Source organism: Strongylocentrotus purpuratus, unplaced genomic scaffold (genome assembly GCF_000002235.5).
Source record: "Strongylocentrotus purpuratus isolate Spur 01 unplaced genomic scaffold, Spur_5.0 spur5_scaffold_10, whole genome shotgun sequence".
In the NCBI taxonomy this organism is placed as follows: Eukaryota; Metazoa; Echinodermata; class Echinoidea; order Camarodonta; family Strongylocentrotidae; genus Strongylocentrotus; species Strongylocentrotus purpuratus.
The window spans coordinates 9,858,681-9,870,684 of NW_022145595.1; the positions used below are offsets into that span (position 1 = coordinate 9,858,681).

General features: G+C 36.7%; 1 protein-coding gene across 4 annotated transcripts in view; it reads right to left on the reverse strand.

Annotated features, from left to right (window-relative positions):
• Positions 1-12,004, reverse strand: part of LOC115918232 — a 35,899-nt gene that overhangs the window by 17,574 nt on the left and 6,321 nt on the right. The window contains exons 1-2 of one of the 4 annotated variants that reach the window (XM_030979419.1): positions 8,786-8,842; positions 6,096-6,553 (exon numbers count right to left, since the gene is read on the reverse strand). In XM_030979419.1, coding sequence (XP_030835279.1) covers positions 6,096-6,553; positions 8,786-8,808 — 481 coding nt within the window. In that variant the 5' untranslated portion in view covers positions 8,809-8,842. Of the gene's footprint in view, positions 1-6,095; positions 6,692-6,712; positions 7,297-8,785; positions 8,843-12,004 lie in introns of those variants that run through there. The other 3 variants (XM_030979421.1, XM_030979420.1, XM_030979418.1) reach the window with 3 other exon arrangements.

Genomic DNA, 12,004 nt, shown 5'->3' on the forward strand with positions numbered 1-12,004 from the left:
ATGGAGCGCAACCGCAGCGAAATTACGCTCGCCCACGCATCTCCAAACTTTCAAGACGGTAAAGTTTGTTGACCCCATTCTCCGTTAACTTCTTCTCATTTTTTTTGTTCTGAAATTCTTTCATCCATTACTCCGTCCTTCGCTCCCAAGGGGATTTTTCCGACAGTCATGTGACGAAAATGGCGTGGGCGGATAGCACGTGCTTTTTTACCGTAGTAACCAAGTTACACCATGGACCTACTAAGGTTACACCATGTGGAGTGTACAGGCAGCACGAAAAGAGCCTCCATGCGGGACTTTTCATTCTCTTCCATGCATCTGTCATAATATACGTGTTCATCCCTTGTTTGTTAAACATTTGCAATTCATCTGATTGTCATTATCGTCAACATCCAACTTTTCCTTGTCCCTGATGTTGCAATCGCGGGGGCCGAGATCTTCAAGAACGTCTTTGAGACGTTGAGTCATCAATGACAATGGTGAATGACCCCCCTCCTCCCTACCAGCGGTGTGTCAATGATTGTAATCGAACAACGCATTGGATTGTTATGCTATGCTTCAGAACCAATGCCTCATTCATTACTGATAATCATTCATACTTTTAACACCACGTACATCTCTGCTTGCATACAACTTCTTCTTCTTAATTGACAAAATGTTCCAGCTACATCGCCCCTCCCTCTCCGGCCAATGCCCCCTTCCCCCACTGAAACAATGAACCCACATAGCAATGTATTGATATGCGGCACATCAAAGAAATGAATCATTATTGATTATTACTTTCGAAGAATAAATTGATCGCATAATGTGACTTACTTTCACATCTTGTACATCATTCGAACAAGCCTGTATCCCTTTCCCTTATTTCTCAATTTTCGCAACTTTACCACAGCAGGAGAGGAGAATTTGAATTGACTTTCTTTTTTCACCACTCTGGGAGAAAGGTCCTTTAAATATATTAACTCAGATGATGACTTATTATTTCGACACCATAACCAATTATTTCTCTAAAAATGGATGATCAAGTTAACCATAATTTCTGCTGAAGCGGAGCATGATCAACGTCTGACGAAATAATGTCAAATGATTGAAATCCCTGTTTTCAAAATAACTCGCTATCGTTTCACAATACGTGCAGCATCATTACTAATACATTACCATCCCCATAGGAGATCTTAGCGACGAAAATATATACTGAAAATGTTACGGAGATCAAAGACCAACTCGGATAATGACTAATTATTTCGACACCATAACCAATTAGTTCTCTCAAAATGATCGTTGTCTGACGAAATAATGTCAAATTATTGAAATCCCTGGTTTCAAAATAATTCCTTATCGTTTCAGAATAATAATTGCAACATCATTACCATCCCTATTAGAGATATCAGGAAAGAAGAGGAGCACGATCGATGTCTGACGAAATAATGTCAAATGATTGAAATCCCTGTTTTCAAAATAATTCCATTTCGTCTCACAATAATTATGTGTAACATCATTACCATCCCCATAAGAAATATCACCGACGGAGATTATACTGAAAATGCTACGGAGATCAAAGATCGAACACCCACGTCATATTGTATCTTCATTATTGATATAAACATCATTTGTGTATACAATATACATTTCATCCTGCTTCAGGTAAAATAACAACACTGGTCTTATAATAGCAGAAATAGTAATCGAAGAACTAATTCTTTTTATATCCTCTTCGCTCCTACTGTTATCGAGGTCACACAATCTCTAAACACACTGTCTTTATATCGATCTTACATTAATATATCTCTACAATAATTGTTTAACACTTTCAAAGTCGCTACAAACTGCAATTACTCCAAATATATCAAAATGTAGCGTTTTAAGATTTAGACCTAGCAATAAACACATTACACTTTTGTAATAATTAGTGCATACATTATGGCTATAACCAGCAACTTGAAGTAATTAGTCCCAAGTGAAAATTAGAGGTTAAAAACCATTGGATTTCGATGTATTCATGAATTAATATGACCCTTTTTTCATGCATAGTACTTTTTTGTTCATTTATGCCGTAATACTTTTTTTCCTGCAACAAAAAGAAAAATCTTCTCGAAATGGAACTTTGTGGTGATCTTTGCTTTTCCTTGAGGCCTCCAAAATTACTTGGTTGATGATTTGAAACGGATTAGAAGCGCCTGATTTGCTCTCCTGTTGCTACACTCTTCTTGATAATTAACCGCATTATATGACTGACAACAGTTACTAACCATGCCACGCGCGGCGGGGCTAGCGGTGTGCCAATGTTTTGGGACCAACTACCGAGCCTGGTCCAGGACCAACAGTGTCCCTCGACCATCTTGATGAGACCAACTGCTGAGTTTGGTCTGAGACTATCTAAGACTCAAGACAAGGTGCATCCGTCACTCAAGGCCGGTACAAAAATATCAATGCCAAATTAAGAAAATGTTATTGTTCGAATAGACCTGCGGTTCTATCTATCTTATTATTCAACTTTCTCATTTCTTTCAAGTTAAGAATGTAAATGAATCTTCCCAATACAGTATTTGGTAGTGCATCCATTAGATACGTTTTTTCGTATACATTTCACTATTTCGCGTAGGAATAATGGATACCAAATTGTCTTTTTACAATAAATTATGCTGTAGGCCTTTGAAAGTTACTGTAAGAATAATACCATATATTGGTTTTATATACTTCTCTTATTAGTGTACGTCTATATAGTACTCAGTAAAGGCATTCGTGCTGTGCGGTCAACAGACCATCGCAATTCTCTATTCTGTATTCTGTCTGTGACAATGGCACATGAGTTTGTGACCGACAAAGGAGACTGAATAATTGGAACAATTTTTGGCAATCTGACTTCAGAGTCAGAACACACACGGAGAAAATTTCCCTAAATCTTCTACACAAGAACCGCTATTGTTGATATTGAATGCTAATGGTTAAAAGCAAAAAAAGAAAAGAGAAAAGAAATACCGCAAAGTTATTCAACTGTATCATTCTATAGAAGTGTCCTTACTTCTGTGTGCTAACAAACGGAAGGATTTTCCTTGAAACTCAAAATCAATTTTGGTGCCTTTGAGAGATCTGTCCAGAAACAAGCTTCACTGTAGCCATACAATTTTCTGGATGTCTATTTCATTGTGACAATGTAATATCACAGCATATTGAAATGTCTTCAGTTATTAGAATTCATGACTGTGTACAAGGAGTATCAACGGATTCCCCCGTGTACGATTTTTCCATTTAAATCATTTTTTTAAAGAAACTAACAGTGACACATTAGATACCCAGTGGCAGTGTTAAACATCAATTGAGGCACATGTTGCAATGGAGCCAAACACTGCTACCATTCATAAAAAAGAACGAGAGAGAAAAGAAGAAGGATAGAGTATGAAAAGGCCATTCCAGAATCATGACTGTACTCCGGCGTAAGTCTGGTGTCCTCATACTTATAGCCGATTTCGCGGAAACGCCGGGCGGGCTCAAATCCCTTGAGTGGCCAACACAAAAGCACGCTGAACAGTGAAGGTCTCAATCTAAAACTTGGTCTACGGTAATCGGTTACCATACGAAGGGCATGGACCTACTGCATTTAAGTCAATTGCATATAGGGACTTAATTGTGGCATAGAAGATTATAGTAATTTTTAGCTTAAAATATTTCAATTTTCAGACACTACATTGCGGTAGCCGCGATACATGACTAAACAAAAGCGGAAACTGCTATTATTAATGCGCTTTATCTTTGTGACTTACACGATATAAATTATAGTAACAAATACTCTATAGATTTACTTGTGTTCTAATCAACCTGCGTTTATGATTTGATAGACGTTTAGCTTGGTATTCAACTCTTTAAATATGTTTTGGCGGTTTACCGTTTAATGTCGAGATCGAATTAATTATCACATTTGTAACACTCGTGGTAGAATGTTGGTATGATCGGACAGGTTTGAATTAAACGTAAAACGTTAGAAAGTATAACATAGAGTTGAATGGTGATTGAGTATCAATCTATCGACAATTTAGAATTGATTTATTGTTTTGTTTGTGTCACAATCTATATAATATGTAACTTATATATTTTTAATACGTAACTAATTTAGAAAGTATAAAATATAGTTGAATGGTGATTGAGTATAAATCTATCGACAATATAGAAATGATTTATTGTTTTGTTTGTGTCACAATCGATACAATATATAACTTATTTAATTTTAATACGTAACTAATTTTAACAGTATAAAATAGAGTTGAATGGTGATTGAGCATCAATCTATCGACAATTTAGAAATGATTTATTGTTTTGTTTGTGTCGCAATCGATATAATATGTAACTTATTTGATTTTAATACGTAACTTATTTTATAATATGTTTTAATTAATTGCTTTCTGCATGCATCACCATCCTGAACGGAGTTTTCAATCTTGAGAAGCAATACAAATAAATACAAAAATATATTTGTCAAACCATCAAATAAAATTGGAATTAAGAAGTATTACGTTGTAAATAAACAGAATATTAATTTATAAAAACAATTAAGACTACTGGACAACTTTCTAAACTAACTTCTACGAATTGTCTCTAAAAATACAGGCCTGTATATTGAGCTTACACTTTTCTTTTCATCGAGAGCGGACTCAAAAAAAGCAAAATCATCTGATATCGTTCGATTAGTTTTTTTTTGTTTTTTTTTGTTTTTACATATGAGAAGAAGTTCTCATGTCCTTTTTTGTCGGTCATCTAATTAGGCTTTTAATATTCATAGATATATATGAAAATGAAAGAAGATTAATATGCCAAAAAATCCAGGAGTCAAAACTTTCCAGTCCATAAACAGGAATGGGATGTTTTATCATGTGGTCATAAGCACGCATACCATGTGATCCAAAACAACTTTTTAAAATGTAGAAAATATGAAGAAAAACCCAATCATGACTTTGAGAAAAGGAGGATCTCTCAGCCAACAGCGGAAGTGCCACTGCCGTTTACTTCCGGTTCATGCAGGGTGGGTGAACCAATGTTATTTATTGTTAATTATTGTTTTGTCTGCTGACTATGCTTTCAGGCGAAAGTGAAATATCCTATTTTGTTATTTATTTGTTTCTTATTAATTAATTGAAATGAAGGGTGGATTTTTTTTTCTTCATTTGAGTTTCACTTCATGAGAACACTATCGCATTCAAAAGGAAATTAAACAGGTAAACATTGATAATAAATATGGTCTTTATTATTTCTTTTTCATTATTCAGTCTCGTTGACGGTTGAAACTAGTTTCATGAAGCAGGTCCGTATATACTATGACGCGAATTTTATTGTGAAGATCAAAAAGAAAGACATTCATTTTCAGGGATATAACTCTCTGTTTTTGTTGTTGTTTGTCAGTTATTTTTCTCTCTCTCAAAACGTTCACAGACAAATTTTCCTTATTGCTATGATTTCTTTTACTTTATCTTGCAATTCAAAATTAAGTTCCCTTCAAATTTTGACCGATATTTTTATGATTGGATTTTTTTCTCGAAAAATAGTTATAACAAAAATCTGCTTTCATTACAGTCAATATTAAAATACATCTTGTATAGTCATTGATAGACAATTATATATATTTTTTTTAATACGGAATTTAACGATTATGCATTGAGCTATTTCCGTTTTAGATATTATATGACAAACGTTTCATGCACGTTATTGCTTAACTAGAAATGGATTATGCCACACACATAACATTTTACCTAACTTTACCACACATCACTTCCAGAAACATGTATATAATAATCATTATACACTTATTTTGCACTTCAGTCAATGGATGGTTGCGATATGAATTAAGTACCTGCATCTGCATTGAGAGTATGAAGATGCGTTCCCTATGGTACATGTATTCATAAAACACTTTAATTTGCCATTTTACATGTTTATTCGTTCAATCACTCAAAAAAATCACCAGAAAATGATCACAACTTACTTGTGTGGATCCCCAAGATGCGTTCACTATGGTACATGAATTCATAAAGCACTTCAATTTGCCATTTTACATGTTTATTCGTTCAATCACTCAAAAAAATCACGAGAAAATGATCATAACTTACTTGTGTGGATAGCCCAAGCTCTGAACAGGCAGGCGTCCTTGTCCCGACTCCACCCGTGCCTTGCCGCGTGTTTCCACGGGATCTTCACAATCTGCCTTTCCTTGTCAATCCAATGCAATCCCTGAATAGCCTGGGTCTCAATCATCTTCCTGAGCCATTCCCGTAGCCGAAGTCGTTCTGCAGGTCGTACAATTCGACTCGACGACGATGCCGACATCATCGTACACGCGGCACCGCCATGGTACGGGCCGGTTGCCGACGACGTCGGGTGAGTAGCGGCGGAGATCGTCATCTGTGGTGCGTTGAAAGGCTGGCGTGCGGAGCTATTGATCGAGGTGCCGGTGTGAGTGTGTGGCGTTTCGGAGAAGTTTGATGCAGTACGTCGGGACAGATCTGACGGTACATGTGTCATAATCAATCCAGGCATTTCGTTAGGAGTCGCCGGAAAACGATCGGTCCTGCAGTAAACGGAAATATGAAACATAATCCTAAACTATTTCTCAATAAAAACACCTCCAGCTGAGAGTGATAATCGAGCATCAACTTCATACAACCGCCTGGGGTTAACTGCACTGCAGTCGGGCAGCCCGAATCACTTTCGGCTATCACAAACTTACTCAGTGTTGGTTATTTTTAATGACTCAATCACTATCAGATTCTTTCATTACTAATCGTCAAACAAATGTCTCTGCCATAGTGGAAAGTTTAGTGGATTATCACTATCAGTGAGACAACGCAATGCGTGATTCAAGTTGTGAGTCAAGCCCATGCAGTCTCGTCACCATCTTCACTTCACAAACAAACGCCGATTGTGTATCTCTTCCTCTATAGATGTGGACCTCTGGACTACAACGCTAAACGAAAAGCTTCTACCATTACAGCCTAGATACCAACTGATGACGTCATGAGCACATCATCGCCACCCACACCCCACTCTCCCACCTAGAACTGTTTAATCCGTGTTGGATATCCTACGACATTCCGAACGAGAAAGTTAACGCAGGGCGCTCATCCAATCGGACATGCAACATTAAAGCAATAATCGTCACGCCTCGCAATAATTCATTGCGAGTTCGAGAGCCTCTTGGCGATTGGCCAAAAGAATGATAGAAGGGACTCCACATGCGCAATGACATGGCTGGTGGGCCGCCATGCACAAGTGAAAGTGGGTTAAATAGGAAAATATGAAACATTTAGAAAGAGAGAGAGAGAGAGAGAGAGATGGAATAAGAGATGATGAGTGTGTAGGCAGTTATATGTGACTAGTGTGTAGGTTTGGGAGAAAAAGAAACGCAGCATTTTTTTAAAGAGAGGTGGAAAAGCTGTGTAAACTTTAAGAGGCCGCCAAGTTCACATACCTGTGGTTAAACTTTAAGAAATCTGAGAAGATTTGGTGAACGCCTATGAAGATTGCGAAACCCAAGCAAAGAATTCTACCTTCTATTTCTTTAATTTAGTCCTGTCCCCTACTTTGACGAAATCACTCCCAATAATTTATCTAATTTCATTGAATTATCTTCTCTTGAAGAGTCTTTAGAATCTCAACCGTGAGTACTATCTAAAATGTGTTTGAGAACATTTATAGCGAAAATATGGAGTCATGCAACTCGACAGATGCATACAATGCGCAAACCTTGGCTATGATTGTTATGATTATCATTATGAATCTGAACATGTAGGATGCATACTTCTTGTATCATATTCCATTAAAGAATCTTTAAGACACCGGATATTATTTTACTGGTCTTAGGTAGGACTGTCTATGTTATCAAGCACAACTAGAATGTTCGTCATTCTTGTGTCATATTTCGGATATCCTCATTAGGATTTTCAGACATTATACGTCAATTTCATCACAATGATGTACTCAACTTACATCCAAGTCAAACTCATGTAATGATACTGCAATAAATACCTTTTCAATTTGAAATACTTAGTATAACTTTTGCAACGCCCCACGAAATAAGCTTTTATCTCTAAGTTATATACTCCCCAAAATTGAATGTATACCAATTCAACAGGTATTTGTCATAAACATGACAAACTCAAACATGATTTTTGATGTTCAAGTGACTAGAGACACTTTTGATTGTAATAGTGTAGGCTAAATTGCAGAAAAACTAAACGTATGTATACTCGTATTATATCATGGTGGGGTTTGAATATGTAGCATTTCATTTCACAAATATCTAACATTAATATTTGTGTATACAGTTTCAACTAAAAAAGTTTGCATATCATTAAATGCTCCTGATTAGAATAAGTATAGAAATGTATTGTAACTAAAGAACAATAAATTGTTATTGTATGACCTAGAAAACATAGTCACAACAGTCAAGTGCTTTAAACGGCAGTGGTATGAGAACATATACACCTGTATTACAACTTAATTCTATATGAGATAAATGGTGACATACATAAAATCATTAATATAAAAGAGCATGATGAATATGACGAGGTTTCGAACAAAGCTTCATAATTCAAGATACATCACGCAAACATAGTTTGTTATCAGCAGATGTTTGGTGGCACAAATGACATTTCCTTTGAAGTCGAACCAACCGAACATGACGTGCATTCTTCAGGGAAACCGTTTGTTCTAGGAAATAGACAAAGACACTACACATAAAGACGAGAAACATAGCAAACTTCTCAAAATGGCGGTCCTTGTGGTTGTGGTTTGCACGTACCTCGTTGTGTTGTATTCCTGCATTTTGCCTCACAGTCACACAGCAAGGGACAAAATACTGTCGTTCTGTCAAGCCACCAAAGCCACCGCGCCTTCCAACCAGGAAAGAAAGTCGTGGATCGAACGGCGCTTTAAAACTCCAAAGAAGGTACACCAGTGAACTGAAGAAATACATCCATCTTGCTCCAAGTTCACATTATTGGTTGGGAAATTAGAAATTAGTAGGATAATATGCCCGAGTAAGGAAATATCTGAGACAAGATTGTGTTTTTGTTGCTGTTCGAGAGTGAACGTCGGAAAAGCAGACGATGTGAACCAAGTTGCCGAGTGGTGACGAAAAGTCTCGAAGGCCGCCGATCTTTACCAATCGCTCATGTTTGGTCAACGAAGAGTCGCCTTTCACTTCGGGGAACCCTCACTATAATTTCAAATATCTAAGTATGAGAAATAGTTTTCATCATGTCACAAATTGTTCGTCAACGAATGTTATTCCATGAGACGACATCGCCGTTTATAATTAGCCCGCTCACAAATTGTTGACGCTCGTTCACTAACAGAAAATCAAGTGCATGAAATATCTTTTGTCCAGAAGAGAAGGTGGCCATATCGTTCATTTCGTTCATCTAAATTGGTCAAACATCTAACGTCGGTAAGTCCAATGTCGGTCCAAGTCCAAGTATTCATCCACTCGCCGAAGGAGCCATGAAAATTATTCGGCGCTCATCGAATCACGTGATCACTCAGTGAACAGCGCTAACAAGGGCTGGACCCAAAGGGCTCCATTTTGAATTCAATATATGAAATGAAAGTGATTAATTCTGAAGCTTTGTTTGAAATATTGAATCGGCAATGCCAATCATATCCAAAGTCAAATAATTGATGAAGACAAGTTGAACTGTTTTATCGCTCGACGGCTAAAGTAACAATCTGCTTGGTTGACGAGAAAGGCGAACAAATTTGTCGTCGCTCAATTCATGTCCTAGTTCGCGATTGTCAGCTCTAAAATCCTACATTCCGCTTGATTCAAAGAAGTAGAGACCACATGAACACCAAGTCAAGGAAGAAGAGAGGAGAACTATACACGTGTTAGCAGTCCGACGACTGATGAATCACTGAAAAACCAACCATCTGCTTTGTCATGTTCGAGATGACCAAAATCCAAGATGGCCGCTCAATTACGGCGATGACGAATCGGCCGCGAAATCGAAAGAATCACGAGTGTTCATGGCTGCAAAATGCTTCTTTATTCTGCTGGGTGGTGGACAAAAAAATGATTCTCTTTGTTTGATTGGGCTCGAGATTCAAACTTGAAACAGAAAGTGTGTTTGCTAAGATCTCTACCAGTCATGATATATTTGTTTTGTTTCCTTTTCGGGTCCTTATGCCCATGTATGGAACTCAATAGGACAAGGGTGTACTTTCTTTTGTTTTGTTTATGACCATATACATACATATATTACAATATTTCAATTTCACTGCATTACGTAGTAATGTAATTATGTAATAACCAGATCATCACTTTCCAATACTTGGATGGAACCCAGTATGCATAAATATCTCTAACCACTACTATGGTATAGTGATAGCTGGGAGGTTACTACGCAAATGCCATGTTCTCATTTAAATGAACCCACATTTCTGTATTGAACTAAATGAAAGTGCCAAATACCTTGCATACCAAGCATACTTGTAAATATAAGAGTGAATCTAAGAATGTCCCCCTATCTATAAACTTGCATAATTACATTTGCCTTGAACGCGCTTATACAAAATGGACTGAGAGCCCCCATATACCTTACATGAATAATTATTATCTATAGCTTATTCAATTGCGGCGGGTTTGAAATCAGTTTGCCTTTTGACAAGGGTGCAGTATTACCAAGGAGTCTTTTCTTCTCTTTGCCTCATCAGAGGATTTATCAGGTATACATCGTTAACATTCAAAGATACAATGATACAAATCTAACTTACATAATCACAAAAGCATAAGAAAGAATCGAAGCCAATGAGTTATTATTATTATTATGGCTAGTAACACCTTGGTATTACTAATCACAAAGGATAACTTTGAGTTGATTGCGTAAAAAAAGTGGGAACAAAAATTATTAGCAATTGTTGCAAACAAATATATTACATAATAATTTGAAACTTACAAGTTCATTTGTGACGTCAGCATTCCATCCCCTGGCTGATAGTTATATAACATATCAAAATTATTACAAAGGTCCATGATCCAATATGAATTCAAATCGAATCAAAACTGTTTTATTTCAAACAAAATTGTGTAAGATCCCAGGACTAACAATCAATAAATTCCACCAGGTCCTTGCAAGAGCCGCAAAATCTCGCCATCAACTTTCACTGGTATGTAACTAAAATTATTTCCATCCATATTTATACTGAAATAATTAGGTATGCATTATCACCAGTCGTCATTACATCGTGACGTTCCAATGACCCGGATGGAGCAGAAATCGGCACAATCTTTTTTTGTTTTTGTTGTAATGTTGTTGTTGAGAATGTTTTCTCCTCGTGATGTGAGTGAAAAACATGGGAAAAGCTGACAAAATTTCCACAGGTTGATTAAAAGTGCACTCCTTTCATTTTCGAGGGTTTTATTTCACCTTCTTTGGGGAAATACCGGGTAATCTTTATGGAAAGTTGTTGATTTTCTGTTAGACACCCACGCATTTTGCTTGTCTCATGATTTACAACAAAAACAATAATTCATACCGAATCGACCATTTGTAGCCCGTACTTGGTCACATGGCTTGGGAAGTTGCTTGGTCTCTAAAATTAATAAAGTATAAGTTAATAAAAATTGAACATATCAATGTGTTTTATCAATTCGTTCTTGTTCTCACGAAGTGACGGTAGTGAGGAAAATCCACACGCAAATTTATGCGATTTTCATTCACTACCGTCACTTCGTGAAAATAGGGACGAATTACTGCAAATTTCATCTTGGATAGTGGGGAAAACAGAAGTCATTATCAAGAACTACAAAACTTACACTTTGATTCAGTGGGAAAACTGTCCAGGCCGATTTGAACGTTCGCAAGTATTTGAATTTTTACGAGTGAATTAAGTTGCCTCTTAAATTTGTAGAAGGACAATTACATACGTACAGCAATCAACTTTAAGTAATATTTCGTTGAAAACCGTTACGCATGTAACCTTTGCGATAAGTATGAGTATAATTCCATTCCGATTGCACTTT